Source organism: Canis lupus, chromosome 6 (genome assembly GCF_011100685.1).
Source record: "Canis lupus familiaris isolate Mischka breed German Shepherd chromosome 6, alternate assembly UU_Cfam_GSD_1.0, whole genome shotgun sequence".
Classification (NCBI taxonomy): domain Eukaryota; kingdom Metazoa; phylum Chordata; class Mammalia; order Carnivora; family Canidae; genus Canis; species Canis lupus.
In genome coordinates, this window is record NC_049227.1 from 63,773,444 (window position 1) to 63,791,576 (window position 18,133).

The following is an 18,133-nucleotide window of genomic DNA, read 5'->3' on the forward strand; positions in this document are numbered from 1 at the left end:
ACACAGTTAAAAACTATGTTACATGCCCTGTTTTCTGATACATTTTTCACTTACTATAATGTTGAAATTCATCCACTCAGTATTGCTGGAAATTTCCTTTATATTGTGTGTCACTGCTGTTTTCTGATTGCTGCATCATACTCCGTTTTGCATATATGCCCCAGTTTATTTCTTCTCTTGTTGATGGGTGGGTTGCTTCCAGGGTTTTGCTCTTGTGCTACTTGGCATTTGTCAAGAGTGTCACTGTTTATGTTCATGCATCTTGGCACATAGATGCAAGAGTTTCTCTTCGATTTATACCTAGAAGTGAACTTCCAAGGTTGTAGAGTATGTGACTAGGATGTATGAATTTCACCTGCCAAAGTTTTTTTTTTCTTTTTTTTGAGGGTTCTCTCCACCCTCCAAGGTTTAAGTAAGCCTTAGCCAAGCGTTCTCTAGGACTATTATTTTCAACCCTCATTTAGTTATTGGGAACACTTTTACATTATTTCTGAAATCTGTGCTGTAGCACCCTTAGGTAATAATTCCTTTTTGGTATTCCATATTCTAAACTGCAGAGTAGAGTACTAAGTTATACTGAAGCACAGTCTATAGAGTATAGCCATGTTCTCAAATTTGATGCATCAGAATTCCATGGGCGTTTTTGTTAAAACACTGATTTGTGGGTCCCACTCCCTGAGTTTCTGAATCTTTAGAGCTGGAGTGGGACTTGAGAATTTTCATTGTCAGCAAATGTTTTACTGGATCCTCTGATGGGTCATTTATGATACCTCATGGCAAAGCAGAGTACAAACTGTATGATGCCAGGCAAGTAGACCAGGAACTCAGTTTAGGTGGTGGGAGAGAAGTTTCATTACAGTGAGATCTTCACTGGAAAGTTGTTTTGTTTTGTTTTTTAAAGATTTTATTTATTTATTCATGAGAGACACAGAGAGAGAGGCAGAGACACAGGCAAAGGGAGAAGCGGGCTCTCTGCAGGAAGCCCGATGTGGGACTTGATCCCGGAACCTCGAGATCATGACCTGAACCACCCAGGTGTCCCTGTGCTGTAGAGGTTAATGCACAGTGACCTGGAAGCACAAACAGAAGGGAATGGCACTTCAGTGAAAGTCTGACAATTTGAGGTCTATATTCACTAGATTTTTCAAAAATAATTTTTTTGAATTGCTAGAACATTTAATTTTTTGTCTGCTCCTGTTTCATATCCCAATCACTCAGTTGGAATAATTACTATCTGATTGTAATTTTGTCTCAAGATGACTTGGTAGAAAAAATGAATACCTGTGTGTGTGTTCAGTTGGAAAAGCAGCTCACATACTGTGTATTCCCTCCTTTCCTACAATAAAGACAGTAGGGTGTAGTAGTTCAATGTGCTGGACTACTTGGGTTTGAATCTTGGCTTTGTCACATTCTTGCTGTGTGACCTCAGGCAAGAAAACTCTCTGGGTCTCAGTTTTGTCATCTGTAATGGGGCCAGATAACTGTTTGGGCTATTGTGAGATTAAATGAGTTAATACATGTAAAATGCTTTAAATTATTCCTAGTAAATTGTTTATGATTAATAAATTGTTATTGTTAGAATTCAGTAGAATCTCATTGGCTAAATGGTTGTCAAGACTGCACAGTGTTATAAAAATGTAAAGAAAATATTTTGGTATGAATAGCTCTACTCCATTTTAAGTCTCATGAAAAATGTAAAAAACAGGTAATAGACTAAAAATATTTTTAAAATCATCTAGTTCAACCTCCCCATTTTATGGATGTGGATACTGAAAAGGAGAGAAATGAGCAGCTCAGGGTTGCTCAGGAGATGATAGAAGAACCTTAGCCTCTGACACCTGGTCTAGTGCTCTGTCAATATCCTGTGCACCTTCCCTGAAGTAACAGTGCCCTGAAAAAAACAAACAATAAAAACGACTAATAATTTGTTTGGGGAGCCATGACCAAAACAGATGAAAACATTAGCAGTAGAAAGTCAACATATAATGAATTATTAGATGGCGTGGCATAAGTACGTACCTGTGTAACTTCATATGCTGCTCTCCTGAAGGAGAGAAATACACCTTGTTAGTTGCTTGAGTCATAGAAGGTGGGTAGAATAAGAACATTCTTCGTCTTTTTTTTTTTTTAAGACTTTATTTACTTATTCATGAGAGACACACAGAGAGAGAGAGAGAGAGAGGCAGAGACACAGGCAGAGGGAGAAGGAGAAGCAAGGCTCCATGCAGGGAGCCTGACGTGGGACTCCATCCCAGGACCCCGGGGTCACACCCTGAGCCAAAGGCAGAAGCTAAACCGCTAAACCACCCAGGCGTCCCAAGAACATTCTTCTCTGAAAAGATCTTAATAGTTATAAATCAAAGTCAGTCTTTCCCCTCTCTTCTACCAAGTTTAGGGTTATAATTAAATAAATACATAAAGAAAAAGATAAAGTCCCTTTTCTCACAAGTTTTTTTTTTCTAGTTTTTTCTGTTCTTACACAAACTTGTGTCTTTATAGAGCAGAATTTATACCTATATGTACATACTCCTATAGTTTGGGTGGATTTTTTTTTTAAGACCAAATAAGATCATGTAAGATATTGTTCTGCAACTTTTTTTTTTAACAAGATATCATGAAATCTTTCAAGTTACTAAAGTATCTAATAATAGCTAACATTTATGGAACACTTTCCATGTACCCAGGACCCTGTGTTAAGCCCTGCACTCGCATAAATTTAGTAAGATTATTAAATGTGTTACTTAGCCATATTATAATCCTTTGAGGCTAAAGACTCCTTTTTACTCTCCTTTTGCAAACAAGAGAAATGAAGTTCAGAGGTTTGTGTTCAGGGCCACTTGGTGGGTGGTGGAATTGGGGTTTGAAACCAGGTGGTCTGACTTTGGATCCTGTGCTTTTAACCGTTGCACCATACTGTTTCTCATACTGCAGCAGCAGTTGCTTCCAGGGTGTGTGTAAGAAGTTTAAAATACAGCATGTAGTTCCCTGCTCCCAGAGCTACTAAGAGGGTGGCTTTCTCATGGCAGATTCTGGCTTGGAGCTTCACTGAGATTGTATCCCTCAACCCAAAAGGACACACATGAAATATTTTGCCATGATTTGTGGCTTCACACTATCTTGTGTAGTCTTTGCCCAGTTGGAGTTAACGGGCTAGTGAGTGGTGGCTGTTGAAGGTTGGTGGTAGGAGTACAGCTTCCCGAACCCCTCATCCACAGAAGCAGCAGCATGTGTTGGTTAAGAGGATGGGTTGTAGAGTCTGGGGAGGGGGCAGGTAGCCTTTCTGTGCCTTGATGTCCTTATGTGTAAAAAGGAAATGATGTAGGATTGTTGTGAGGATCGGCTTCATCATATATGTAAAGCGTTGAAAACAGCGCCTGGCACATGTTTGTTAAATCAGTTCCCCACCTACATGGTACACTATGCTCAGTTCATCACCTGTTACCTCATTAAATACCTACAACCACCCTCCAAAGAAGATGGCGTCATCTTCCAGGTGAGGACACCAGCTCTGAGAGACTTGGTCAGGATGTGGGCTCAGCCTGTCTGGCTCAGGCCTGTGAGGCTGGCTGGCACTGTGCATGCTGTGCTCCCCAAGTGCCCGTCCTCAGAGCCGTGGACTCAACCAGAGGGGGCAGATGGTGAAGACAATGACACATTTTGAGTTTCAGCCAGTGAGTTGTTTATTCACATTTAAGTTATGAGGGATTTGTTTCTGTGGGAAAGTATACTGTTAAATTATGCCACTCAGATGAATTCGTTTAGATTTTAAATTTGCAAAAGGTAGATTTTTCTAAGAAGTTGCATTTAGTGAGTTTCTACACTGGACGCACACCTGAATGGTTTTGTGTAAGGCAGTGGGAGTATTTATAATGACATTAAGATCTCTAGTCTCCCTTGGAACAAAAATAGATGGGGGTACTAGTTTAATCGTAATATATTTGCTTTTTGAGAGTAATAACATGTATTTAAAATATGGTGATAACAATTTTTAATTGCTATGACTGAATTTGTAAGATAGGACTAGTATTTAAAGTCAGTTTTAAGAATTTTATTTTCTTAGCCTGACAATTTGGTAACTCTAACTTTGTGAGATTTCAGCCAAGACTTTAGTAGTTAGCTCTTTGTGACAAATCCTGTGCAATATTTGGAAGCTTAGATGGTATAATGTTACTACTTTCCAGTATAATGAAAAGCTATTCTTTTCTGGCACTTGAAGTTTTAGAATTCTGATTAGGTAGGCAATTGTGCCTTCTCAAGTTTGAATTTCAAGTGAACTTGAAAAGAACACTTAAAATGTACTGTGTGAAGGAAATCTTGTAATCAAGATACTACTTATGTTTCTGCTGAGCTCTCTTTCAGTTGTTAGATGTGTTAGAGATTTGAGAGATTTTCTCTAAAGAACTCCTATCTTTTGCCTCTTCTCCATTTGCTGTTTTCCTTTACCCACCTTTGCTTGAGTGAGCATGTTGACTTGTCATCAGCTATTGAGTATTCTGTTAAGATTAGTGGAGAAACTACAGGACTGTGAAACATGTGGTACCTGAAAGTCTAGCTAGGAATGATGAAACAAATCAGAGAGTATATGGAGAACCAAGAGGAACTGTATGGAGGGGATGATGGTGGTGGTTGTTTTGGGCTTTGAAGAAGTATTAGTTTTGGGTTAGGGGAAAGAGGAAAGCACGGGTGGAGCACGCAGGCTAGAAGTCGGTGGACCATATGTGGGACACAGTTCATTTTATAAACGTTTACTTGAGCACCTGCTTTGTTTCAGGCACCGTTTGATACCACGAAGATCCCCACCTTGTAGGAAAGTTCATAACTTCCTGTAGAAGTTGATCAACCAGTGAGGGGAGGCATCCACCTGTAATAATATGGAGCGATTGTACTCCTGGGTGATATTGCCAGAAAGCTGATTGTTGCACTTGTAGTGTATGATGGCACTTTAGTTATGTTCCAGCTAGGGACATGTAAATTATGGAAAGGACTCAGAAATGCGTATATATATTTTTAAAAACTTGTATTAGCTACCTATTACTGAATAACTTCGCAGCTTAAAACACCAAACATTTATTTCCCAGTTTCTGTCAATCAGGAATCTGGGTGCAGTTTGTCTGGGTGCCTCTGGCTCAAGATCTCTCACTAGATTGTGATCAAGGTGTTGGCCAAGGTGGCAGTCATCAAGGTTTGACTGGGAGAGAATACTTCTAAACTCACTCCTGCGGCTCTGGGCAGCCTCCAGCTCCTCCCTGGCTGTTGGCTGGAGACGAGTTAGCCTTGCCGCATCAGCCTCCCATGAACCTGCTCACAATATCAAAGCTATCCAAGACACAGAAGGTCATAAATGATCCCAAGAGGAAGCCCGCCTTTTCATCACCTGAATTTGGAAGCCCCATCACCTCTTGCTGTTTCTGTTTGTTAGAATCTAGCCACTAAATCCAGCCCACAGCCAAGGAGCAGAGGCACCCGAAAGTATGTATACCAGGTAACAGGGGTAACTGCAAGTCGTTTTGGAGGCAGCGCACTCCCAGATTTTACAAGTGATTATTGTATATTGAGAACCCCCGGAATCTTTTGGTTAAAAGGAAGAGCAATAAGCAGCCAAGGAACTTTTCTGATGGAAGAGAGGAAAAAAAAAAACAAAAAAACAAAAACAAGCAGGTGTAATTACCCTTAACCATAAATGTTTTTATTAAACTCTATGAACTTTTAGTTTTGATGTTGTCTTAATGTTTTACCCTAGGATAGTAAATGGTAAGATGAGTTATCTTCGTTATTAAATATTATTATTATCTTAGTTAAATGGTAAGATGAGTTATCTTAGTTATTAGATAACTTAGAAAGTTATTAAACTTTCTATGGGACTGATCTCAGAAATGAGAATGAAAGGTATTTAAACCTTTTCAAAGCAAAGCATTTCTAATGAGAAAAAAATGCTATTTGTGGCATAGCAGAGAAGCTTACAATTATGCTTCAATTTAAGTAGTAAATAAGTTCTTTAAAGGATTGTATGCTCTGAGTGGAATAATTTCAGGTGAACTATGGAACTCATTCTTCTAAAGAAACTTGGTGGAAATCTTTTTTATTCTTATTTTAATCTTTTTTTAATTCTTATTTTAACTCTCTTTCTATAGAGGTTTGCATGGATAGTGTAGAAATGTTACGTGGTGATGGAGTGAAAACATTTTTGAAGACAGGTTTGTGTCCAGGCTTTTACAGCCAATTAGAAATGTGGCCTCAGGCAATCCTGTTCGCTTCCCTGAGACCAGGTTTTCTGTCTGTAATAGAAATATATCTGAAAGAAGTGCTTTGACACAATGATAGATTTATGAAACTCGTTAAAATCTTCTTTTTTCAGAAAGGGTACAATTATATTAAGTTCAAATATCTCACTACTTCCTAATTTTCTGTCAGGATTCTAACCTAGAAAGTGCTTAGGTAATTCTTAAGGTCTGTATAATCATTTTATCCAGGAAAGACCAGAGTACCCTTGCTTTTTTACACCTGAAATATGGCAATGCTATTTTGGCAACATACTAGGGAAGCCAAAGTAATTCTTCAGAAATAGTAAGGGAATGTTTTTACTGACATTATTGTGGTGCTACTGCAATTAGTAAACTTTCTGTTATGTAGACCCACTTACTGGAATGTACATTAAAAAATACTTGGAATCAAGGAAGTTTATTAAGTGCCCATATACATGTTATCCACCGGAAGGAGTAAAACTATTGACTCTCTGATTTAAAGACTAGAAGGAAGAACTCTTATAGATTACTTTATAGATTTTTTTCTTACTTTTTTTCAAGGTTATTCCTCAACAGTCTTGGATGAATGAAGTGAGTTTTACAGGTTGGCCAAATTATTTAATCTTCAAGCTTTGTTCATTAAATTCACTTGTGAGTTTGACCTGTCTTAGAATCTGGACAACTTCTCTCACCAGTGGTATAGAGAGAGATATGGGGGTTACAGATTACTTGAAACAAAATATGATTTACTGTTAGATTTTTCCCCTTTTCTGTAATGAAACTATAATAACACTTGTTATAACCAAGTTCTTGTATGACTTGTCATGGATGCTCATGGTCCAATATGTAATGCTTTGCTATGTCTTGCTTAATCTGTAATAGGGAACTTCATTGTGTGTTCCAGCACTCATCTTTAATGGAGTCCTTCTTGGCTGCTTTTGAAGCTTGTGACAGTATTAGGTTTATGCAAAGCAGAGATGGATGCTTCTGTTACCATTTTGCTTTTGAAACTAATGTTTATTTATTATAATATCTTTATAAACTAGTTTATAACCTTCAACAATGAGATCTGACTATGGTTGACCTAGAACAGAATAACTTGAATTAGTCTCCTGGTTTCAGTTTGAATATTGATTAATAGTCTGGTTGGATAACTTTTATCACAAGCCTCCTAGTGTATAATTTGGTGCATCATTGAACAGAAGAGAATACATAGAAACTTTTAGATTGTGTGAAACCATATACTGTTGGTAAGTTCTTTGTTTCATAGTGCTTCAAAGTGGAGTTTTGGTTTTCCTTGTGAACGTTTAACTAGATCTGAATATTTCACAGTTGTTTTTGTTTGTTTGTTTTTTGTTGTTATTTTAGTTAATGGGGCAGGGAGCAATTCACTGTCTAAACCTCTAGACGCTGGAAAGCTAAATTCACAGAGGAAGAATAACTGAAATTACAATTTTAAAGAATGGATGTGTGGTAGACATTTTGGCATTTGATCTTTTATATGAGGAGAAAAGGTACTTAAGACAATGTTGTGTCTTTCTTTTTTTTTTTTTAAGATTTTTATTTATTTATTCATGAGAGACATAGAAAGAGGCAGAGACAGAGGCAGAGGAGAAGCAGGCTCCATGCAGGGAGCCCGATGTGGGACTCGATCCTGAGACCCCAGGATCACGCCCTGGGCCGAAGGCAGATGCTCAACCACTGAGCCACCCAGGTGTCCCTGTTGTGTCTTACTGAAAAACAAACAAACAAAAACAGGAACAAGAAGGGCTTGGGGAAATGCCCATTTCTGTTCTCTTCTGCTCTTGTCCCTCCCCTCAGCCTAACAATGACAAGGAATTAATCCCACTGCCTAATGTGTTTTTATGAGGATATCTGTCTCCATTTTCTAAGGTGTTCAACTTTTATTAAGAGCAACAGTGCCTTCTGTTATAGGTTTTGGAATCCTGTCATTTATAACAAACAGATCTGTGTCCAGATGATGGTGATGATGGCGATGACGATGAAGATAACTGATATTAATTCCCTGCGTCCCATATGCCAGGCCATGTGCTGAATACTTCTTTATGTGCATGATCTCACTTAATCCTCAGGAGAAACTATGAAGTAAGAGTCATTACTGTGGCACTTTACCAGTAAGGAAACTAGGGCTTGGAAAGGTTAAGTAACTTACCCAAGGTGAGCCAGGTTAGAGTAGATGGATTTATTGTCCCTTGCATTCTGTTTTGTAATGGCTACTATCTCTGAAAGCGAAAAGTAAAATCAGTGTCTTCGTTGGTGCAGACTCAACCTTTACTCTGCCATCCTGTTGCTGAAGGCACCCATATAAGGGCAGAGGGACGTGCAGAATAATTCAAGGTGCTCTTACCAAGGCACATGAGTAAAGAAATAGCAAAACCTGTGCCAGACCGGGTAGCCCCCTGTACATATGTGCATGTAATACAGCACACAGCATCGTTTGCGTTAGTATATGCTGTATGCTGCTCTATGACCTAGGAGTCATCCTTGACTTCTCTTTTGCCCATATTTTGTTCTGTCTTCAAGTCCTGAAGGTTCTATCTCCAGAACACATCCCTGATTTATGCACCTGTGTCTCCTTCTGCTGTTCGAGCTGTAGTATAAAACTGGTCGTCTTGCCTGAACTATTGCAGCGGCCTGCTACCTTCCAGCCTCCTCCCACTGTTGCCCAGCTGTAATCTACTCAGAAGGCAGAGTAGCTGAAGTGATCTTTTTCAAAGCCTAAAGAAGATCCTGTTGGCTTTTCTGCCTAAACTCCTTCAGGAGCTTTTCATTGCAACTTAGAGAAAATCCAGCTTCCTACCATCTGTCCTTGAGTACCACACTGGCCTTCTTTATGGTTTTCATACTTCCCAAGTTCATTTCCATCTGGGATCTTTGAACCTGCGGTTTCCTCTACCTGGGCTGCGCTCTGGTCATTGATCATATTGTGGTTGACTGTCATTTAGGTCTCAGTTCAAATGTCAGCATCTTGATGCAGCCTTCCTTGATGAATTTGGATAACCCCCTCCAGTACTCTCTCATGTTACTGTGTTTTGTTTTTTCTTTATAGTTCTCATCACTCTCTGTTATGCTAATTTATTGCCTAGCTGTCTATTTTCACCCCTACTAGAATGTGAACTTGAGAACAGGTCTTCCCCTGGGCCTAGAAGGGTGTGCCTGGCACGTAATAGCATAATTAAAAACCTATTGGGTGAATGAAAATTTTCATCTCACTTCAGTATCACATTATGACTATTTCTCCACCATCTTAAATATTCAGAATAGGGGTTGTGAACTCTTGATTCACAGACCAGATCTGGCCTAAAGACACATTTAATTTGGCTTATTAAAAAATGTTAGGAGTGTAACTTACATGCATTCAAGAGCATGGATCTTAAGTGGACAGCTTGGTGGCTGGTGCAGCCCTCTCTCTAGAGAGGCTCTCTCACATCCTCGTTCCGGCCATGCCCCCTTCTCTTAAAGTAGCTTTTAACGTTTACAAGTTGGGAGATTTCGTATAAAAATCCAGAATTTGGGATCCCTGGGTGGCGCAGCAGTTTGGCGCCCGCCTTTGGCCCAGGGCGCGATCCTGGAGACCCGGGATCGAATCCCACATCGGGCTCCCGGTGCATGGGGCCTGCTTCTCCCTCTGCCTATATCTCTGCCTCTCTCTCTCTCTCTCTCTCTCTCTATCATAAATAAATTTAAAAAAAAATCCAGAATTTCAACATCCATTTAAAGATGGAAAGAAAGAGCAGCCTGGGACCTGCTTTCTCTTTTGGCCACAATTTACTGTACCCCAGAAGCAGCTGTCCAGAGTGGTGGCACACGTTCTCCAGATTGCCTGCAGTCTTTACTACTCCTTCTATCCCTGACCTTGAAATAAATCCCCAATTGACATTTATAATCTCATTTGAATTTTTTTGTGATGGAGAAATATTTATTTATTCCATTTTTCCCTATAAAAAAGTGGAAACAGGATGGTAGGCTGAAAATGTTATGTGAAACGGTTATTTGAAAGGTTTTTACACATAGTCCACTTCATTCATTTCTATTTGGTAACCCCCCTAATTCTACATACTTGTGTTTAAAGGTGTTCTGTTGTATAAATGTGTCATTTATGTAACCAGTCGCCTACTGTGGAGGGTATAAGCTATTTCCAGTTTTTTGATGTTATCCAGAACAACTTGTAGATGAATCTTTATACAAATCATTTTTTTTTCTTTTCAAGTTTTTATTTAAATTCCAGTTAGTTAATATACGGTGCAATATTAGTTTCTGCTGTAGAATTTAGGGATTCATCACTAACAGTTCCCTCCTTAATGCCCATCACCCACTGAGCCCATCCCCTGCCCACTTTCCTCCAGCAACTGTTTATTCTCTATAGTTCAGAGTCTGTTTAATGGTTTGCCTCTCTTTTTTCGCCATGTGTTCATCTGTTTTCTGTCCTAAATTCCCCATACAAAAATATGGAATGCTTCATGAATTTGCATGTCATCCTTGTGCAGAGGCCATGTTAATCTTCTCTGTATTGTTCCAATTTTCGTCTGTGTTACCAGAGCAAACACAAATTGTTATTTTATTAGGATAAAAAATTTAAAGTGGTATTTCTAGATAGAAATGTATTTCATTTTTAAAATTTGATACATATCGCCAAATTGCTAGTAGTAGTTTAAGTTGATGTGATCTTTCTGGAGAACATTGTATGGAAGTATGATTTTTTCTACATCTGTGCTAACATTGGGAATAGTATTTTTTTTTTTTTTGCTAATATAGTTAGTAAAAAGAAAAATTGAGAATGCTAGCCAAGATTTTTTTATCTGTATAAATACCTTGTACTTTATTTTAGAGGATATAATATAGAAGTCGTTTTTACTTAGTACAATGCTGTACCTTAGATTTATATTGTGAGTCAAATCATGTACCATGTACTTTGTATATGAAGAAGTAATACCTTGGTAGAACTTGGTAACCCTTTACTCCTGATCCTTAAACAGACCCACACATACACATACATACACAGGGTTATTATTGAGCTGTACCACGTTCTATATGGGAGTGTATGGAAATAAAAAATGTAAAATCCTTCTTTTTACACATTGATTTTATATTTTTAGTTAAATGTTACTGTTCTACAATTTGCTTTTTAAGGAGATGCCTACCTAAGAAGAGTGACAGCAGCTGGACTAAATGTTTCACTGCTGAATTGGTTCCTCAGGTACCCTGGCTCTGGTGATTGCTATGGGAGAGTGGATGACTGTTACAGATCCAGATCTGTCTTCAGGTAACTAGGTCTAAAATAAATTTCAACTAAAGCAGTATTTATAAAGGAATTTAAATGGAACATTTAAACATTCCATTTAAATGGAACAAAATAATTACCACAAATATTGAAGATGTGACTAGAGAGACAAATGGTTGTAAAATATCTAATTTTTATCTTCAGAAAATTTATCTGGGAAAGCTAAGAATTGTGCCATAATCAGTGGGGTTCAGTGCCTTTGATGGATGATGTGTTTGTTACTGTTTTTGAGAGTAATGTTTATGCATTTGAAATAAATTTATTGGCTACTTCAATACGTTGCTGTGATTTATTCCTTTTATTTTTGTCTGTTATTTTTATGTCTGACATACTGTAAATTAAGGTAGTATATTGTAGCTTAACAGGCCTACTAAGGGCACTGTATATTTGTATCTTTTTGAAAAAAAAGTACAGTTGGCTCTTGAGTAACATGGGTTTGAACCTTGTTGGTCTACTTATACATTTTTTCGATAACAATAGTACAATACTGTAAATGTATTTTCTCTTCCTTCTGATTTTAATTTTTCCCTAGCTTGCTTTATTGTAAGAATACAGTATGTAATACATGTGACATACAAAATATGTGTTAATGAACTATTTATGTTATTGGCAAGGCTTCTTTTCAACACTAGCTATTAGTAAAGTTTTGTGGGGGTCAGAAGTGATACACAGATTTTTCAGCTTATGAGTCGTTGCCCCTAACCTCTGTGTTGTTCAGGGGTCAACTTTATGTATTTTTCATAGAAAAACAGCCTGTCTTAATTTGAAAATACTTAAAAATATTTATATAATTCAAAATCTTTGGGAATGGAGATAGTTTAGGAGATAGCCTGGAGATAGAGATTGTTCCTGATGGGGGCTTTCCGTATGTTTTGTAAATTTAAGTAAATGCTTTTTTGTTCTTCCAGAAAGCAAAAATATCTGTCAATATACCTCAGAAACAAAGATGTCTCCATCAAGTTTATACTCACAGCAAGTGCTATGTTCTTCAATACCTTTATCAAAAAATGTGCACAGTTTTTTCAGTGCCTTCTGCACAGAAGAGAATATTGAACAAAGTATTTCGTATCTTGATCAGGTAAAAAAAATTTTGTGAGAAGCAATTGCATAAATCATGTTATATAATAGAACATATCAAAGTTATGAGGAAAATACTTGTTAAGCACACGTATGTTGTTATATATTGGCCAGGGACTTAGAACATACTAGATATGCAGAGAGCTCTGTGATCATCTAGTCTAGATACATGGTAGATATTTTTTTGTCAGGAGTAGATTGGCCTCCACCTCACCCTAGGGGCTTCTCCACTGGGAATCTCTCCCTTATTTTACTGATGCAGAGACCTAAGTTCCTTCCCCAGGATACAGGCAGTTGTAGAACAGAGACTAAAAAGAGCCCAGTTCTCTCAGTTCTTTGTCCTTTGGGATATTTATAATTTCTTGACTCAGGATAGTTTTCATTATTTCTGAGAAAAGATTTCTGTCTTTTGTTTCTATACTAAGTCATCTGGTAACCAACTTTGAGGAAAACATTTTCTTCTACCAGGAATTGACTACTTTCGGTTTTCCTTCATTATATGAAGAATCCAAAGGTAAAGACACAAAGAGAGAATTAAATATAGTTGCTGTTTTAAATTGTATGAATGAGCTACTTGTACTTCAGCGGAAGAACCTTCTAGCTCAGGAAAATGTGGAAACACAGAATCTGAAACTGGGAAGTGATATGGACCATCTGCAGAACTGCTATGCAAAACTTAAGGTAGAAATTGCATGTCAACCTGTATTTCAATTAACCACATGTCTCCTAAGCACAGCAAAGTGGTAACAGTGTTTTCTTGTTAATATTGTTAGGTTTTTATACAGTGCCTGAAGGATAGAGATTGTTCCTGACGGAGACTGGAGGGGGTAGGTGGTGGCCTCTGAGGTTATAAAAAGGCTGTGAGTTGTGGATAATACTTTTTTTTTTAGATTTTATTTATTTATTCATGAGAGACACAGAGAGAGGCAGAGACAAAGGCAGAGGGAGAAGCAGGCTCCCTATGAGGAACCTGATGTGGGACTTGATCTCAGGACCACGCCCTGAGTCAAAGGCAGATGCTCAACCACTGAGCCACCCAGGTGTCCCTTTGGATAATACTTTAATCTTAATCAGAGAGACCTATGGAACGTCTTATGAATTAGACTGACTCAGAGTTGTAAGCCCTTGAAGGCTATCATTCTGCCTTAAAACTTTTTATATGTGGGTAACCTTGGCTGAGTATTGTGTAAATAGCTAGTGAATGATCACACAATGATATTGGCAATCCAGGCCTGTTTAGCCTTTCCTCTAAGGAGTAGTTGCTTATTAGGACAGCCCAGAGTATAGAATGTTTTCCAGGAAATCATCTAATTCAGGTTTGACCTGGGCCAAAATCAGAATATTTTGCCCTGGACAGAAATGTGTGTTCATTGGCAAAAGTTGCTGATCTGTCCTTGAAGAGCCTCTAGATCTAGCATATGATTCATTCAGTTCATTGAGCACAATTTGTTATTTGTGTGCTGGGCACACTGGGTTTTACAGAGGAGTGAACCTCAGTCCCTGCTCTCAAGAAGATTATAATCTAGTGGAAAGAGATACATTGAACCATAACTATTTCCTTCATTAGTTGTCCTTGGTGTGGAAAGTAAGGGGAGGCATCACAGAGTTAACACGTGGTCTCAGATTTGAGAAGTAAACAGAAATTTACTAGTGTTTGGAGAAAACATTCTAGGCAGAGGGTGTATAACCTGTTTAAAGCACAGAGGTATGAGAGACTGTAGGGACTGAAGTGTATGATTATGATGAAGAGTGATAGAGGTGAGGCTGGGCCCCTGGCATCCAAGGATGTGAGAGGCATCGTGCAGAAACCCAAAGGCACCAAGGAATATAAGCGAAAGGAAGACATGGGCATCGTGTAAACATCAACCTGGCAGTAAGGTGGAGAAACTATGGGGAAGGTGTAGATTTGTATTTGGGACAGAGGTGGTAGGGGCCCCAGAAGGCATGGTAGAAAGGACAGCTGTTAGCAGGCCTTAGCAGGTTTTGGCCTTCAACTACGGTAGTGCCAGTGGAGATGGTAAAAGTGAAATCGAAGCAACCTTTGGAGGTAAAATGGGTAGAATTTTATGAAAAGTTGAATTTGGGGAATAAGTCATTAATTTAAGATACCAACCAGGTCTGTGTCTGAAGTTTACAGAGGATGATGGTATGAGATAAGTGATATACAGATTTGCAGGGATGAGGATGAGTTCAAGTGAAGTGTTGATAATCACTCAAAGTGCATCTGATTTGACATACATGGGACATATCAACTGGCCCAGTGCCTTTAAGTGCAGGCATTCCAAGTAGTCTGGCATGACAGGAAGTATTCAACCCGCTGAAAAAGAGGGTGCCAAAATTCTGACAACTGTAGAGTTATCCAAGGTATACTCCTAAATTTCCTAAATTCCTAAATCATCTTGACGTCCATTGTTACAGAGATTGTGCAAGTTGTTATTTGTGGCTACTTATGCCAAAACCTGAGTGGCTTTTTATATTTTATAAAGATAAAAGGATTTTAAAAATATTCCAGTGGTCTCATGCAGACTTGGCACATTTCCTCAGGAAATGTGTGGAATGAATTCAAAATGAACATCTTCTCCTATACTCATTCCAGCAATCCTGCCATTCCTCTTTTGAAAAAAAATCTTGAGAGGTTACCATTTGCAAAGGAGAACAAATGTCGTGCTTTGGTTGCACCCTTTTTACCTGAAGGGTTGCCACTTGGTCACACATCCTCTTTAGACTTATCTCCATATGATTTTGGTACTTTCTTGAAGAATATACTCTTTAGACTTATCTCCATATGATTTTGGTACTTTCTTGAAGAATATACTTTCTTGAAGAATATACTATTTTGGTACTTTCTTGAAGAATATACTATAGAAGTGTTAAAAAGTACTAAAAGGAAATTTTATTTTATTTTTATTAAAGATTTTATTTATTCATGACAGAGAGAGGCAGAGACACAGGCAGAGGGAGAGGGAGAGAAGCAGGCTCTTTGCAGGGAACCTGACGCAGGACTCGATCCCGGGTCTTAGGATCAGGCCCTGGGCCAAAGGCGGCGCCAAACCGCTGGGCCACCAAGGCTGCCCTAAAAGGAAATTTTAAATGTGTCCAGTGACAGAATCAATGGAATAAGTGAAGAGCCTTTCAGGGGATCCACTTTGAAACTCTTTTGTATATACATAAAAAATGTTGGCATTTTAATAAAATAAAATATTTAAATAAAATATTTAACATATTTAAACTTAAATTTATAACTTTATAGTCTTGGTTTATAATAATTGTTTTAAGTAAATGTTTTGTGTGCCATTAAACTCCAGTTTTAGCTAACCCTTATGTGTGTATGTTGTTTTTACTAATCTTTGAAGAATTCATTTGCTCTGAGTCCTATGTCACAATTGCATATGGATGTTTTAGGAACAATTGGAAACCTCCAGGAGAGAAATGATTGGGCTTCAGGAAAGAGACAGACAGTTACAGTGCAAGAATCGGAATTTGCATCAGCTACTGAAAAATGAAAAAGATGAGGTAAGTTGTCAGTTACGGAAGATGGAGTTTAAGTGGTATATATTTTTTTTAATTTGACATGACCAGGCCCCATTTTGAAACAAGAACATTAATCAATCCTTTGTCAGACTGCTGTGGTAGGCCTCTGTATACAGCATTGCAGCGTATTTAACCGAGGTCAGGTGCTCTCCCTCTCCTCCCCACCCCCCAAATCATGGAGTTTAGGACATTGGTCCATAGCTTGTGACAACCAGTGTCCTCAACCATCTGTCCTGGACTCAAATGCGTTGTCATTTTTTTCTCAGGCACAAGGGTGCTTTAACTGCATATCTTTTATTTCCTGCCATACCTATACTTAATATCAGGCATGCCTCTTCTCTTTTTTTTTTTAATTTTTTTATTTTTATTTATTTATGATAGTCACAGAGAGAGAGAGAGAGAGAGAAAGAGAGAGGCAGAGACACAGGCAGAGGGAGAAGCAGGCTCCATGCACCGGGAGCCCGATGTGGGATTCGATCCCGGGTCTCCAGGATCGCGCCCTGGGCCAAAGGCAGGTGCCAAACCACTGCGCCACCCAGGGATCCCTCTTCTTTCTCTATCTTAAATATTGGCATCACTCATCCAATTAAGCAATTAATTACTTGACTAAATGGACAGAAGAGTTCTTGCTTTAAAAAAAAAAAAGCAGGGATCCCTGGGTGGCTCAGCAGTTCAGCGCCTGCATTTGGCACAGGGCGTGATCCTGGAGTCCCGGGATCGAGTCCCACGTCGGGCTCCGAGCATGGAGCCTACTTCTCCCTCTGCCCGTGTCTCTGTCTCTCTCTGTCTATCATGAATAAATAAAGTCTTTAAAAAAAAAAAAGCGGGATCCCTGGGTGGCGCAGCGGTTTGGCGCCTGCCTTTGGCCCAGGGCGCGATCCTGGAGACCCGGGATCGAATCCCACGTCGGGCTCCCGGTGCATGGAGCCTGCTTCTCCCTCTGCCTGTGTCTCTGCCTCTCTCTCTCTCTCTGTGTGACTATCATAAATAAATTTAAAAAAATAAATAAAACTGAGAAAGTTAAAAAATAAAAAATAAAAAAAAAATAAAAAAAAAAGCAATTCACATTTAAAGATCCTATTTCTGATTGTTAAAGACATCAATTCTAGTCTCAGTTCAAGTGTTTACTTAGTATTTGGATCTATAGATTTAATACATTTGAAATTATTATTTTTTTAAATTACATAAGAAACATTTTGTTCTCAGTGTTCTGCAGTTTGATCCCTGACCATCTGATAACTATAAAAATACAGTATATATTTTCAGTATTTTATATAAATTTTTTTAACTATAATTAAGGACTTTAGGGATGGAGTGCATTTCTTTAATGACTTTATAGTGGTTTAGCCAGATTTGTTTTGTCATATTTTGACTATTTAGTAATGTAGTTAGTGGATAATGAAATACTTTAATTAAACTGCAATGTCACTTACACATTTCCTTGAGTTATTTCACAGAAAATTTTGACTTGACCTGCTGGTTCCACTTCAGTGTTTAGAATATGGTTAATTTTTAGTAAGGATTAAGTTACACATGATCATCTCTAGCAGTATTAAAAATGTTTGTATAGAATACAACACACGTCCAATCAAGGCCTGCCTGAGAAGCCACAGTAGATAAAAACCTCGAACAGTAGTAGGGCCTGGCATATAGTAGGCACTCAGCAAATATTATTACCAGGTTCTGCTCTTTGGACCTACTCTAATTTGAGAACTATTTATGGTCAGATAAAAACAAACCTGTTTATGTGCTGGGATGTGCTGTGGTTAATTTGTCACAGATTAATAAGGTATAAAGCGATTCAAGTCAGTAGTATAAGGAAGTCACTACAAATGATCAGATTAATTCTTGTCCCAGATGAAGTTTTAATCACTTTAATACTTCTGTAAGAGTTTCTGGTTTCTAAAGGAGCAGAGTCTATATATAGGGTAAAAGGGGAAGAAAAAGATAATTTGGGATGTTAGTAGCTCTGGAAATTTAA

General features: G+C 38.3%; 1 protein-coding gene and 1 non-coding gene across 13 annotated transcripts in view; one reads left to right on the forward strand and one right to left on the reverse strand.

Annotated features, from left to right (window-relative positions):
• SSX2IP (SSX family member 2 interacting protein) overlaps positions 1-18,133 on the forward strand; it is a 119,158-nt gene that overhangs the window by 83,751 nt on the left and 17,274 nt on the right. For 6 of the 12 annotated variants that reach the window (XM_038541534.1, XM_038541525.1, XM_038541526.1 and 3 more), the window contains 4 exons: positions 11,461-11,526; positions 12,453-12,622; positions 13,090-13,302; positions 16,024-16,134. In XM_038541534.1, the coding sequence (XP_038397462.1) occupies positions 11,484-11,526; positions 12,453-12,622; positions 13,090-13,302; positions 16,024-16,134 (537 nt within the window). In that variant the 5' untranslated portion in view covers positions 11,461-11,483. Of the gene's footprint in view, positions 1-8,200; positions 8,349-11,393; positions 11,527-12,452; positions 12,623-13,046; positions 13,303-16,023; positions 16,135-18,133 lie in introns of those variants that run through there. The other 6 variants (XM_038541533.1, XM_038541532.1, XM_038541530.1 and 3 more) reach the window with 4 other exon arrangements.
• Positions 10,706-10,808, reverse strand: LOC119872452. Its single transcript, XR_005361524.1, has one exon. It is a non-coding gene; the product is annotated as a U6 spliceosomal RNA (small nuclear RNA).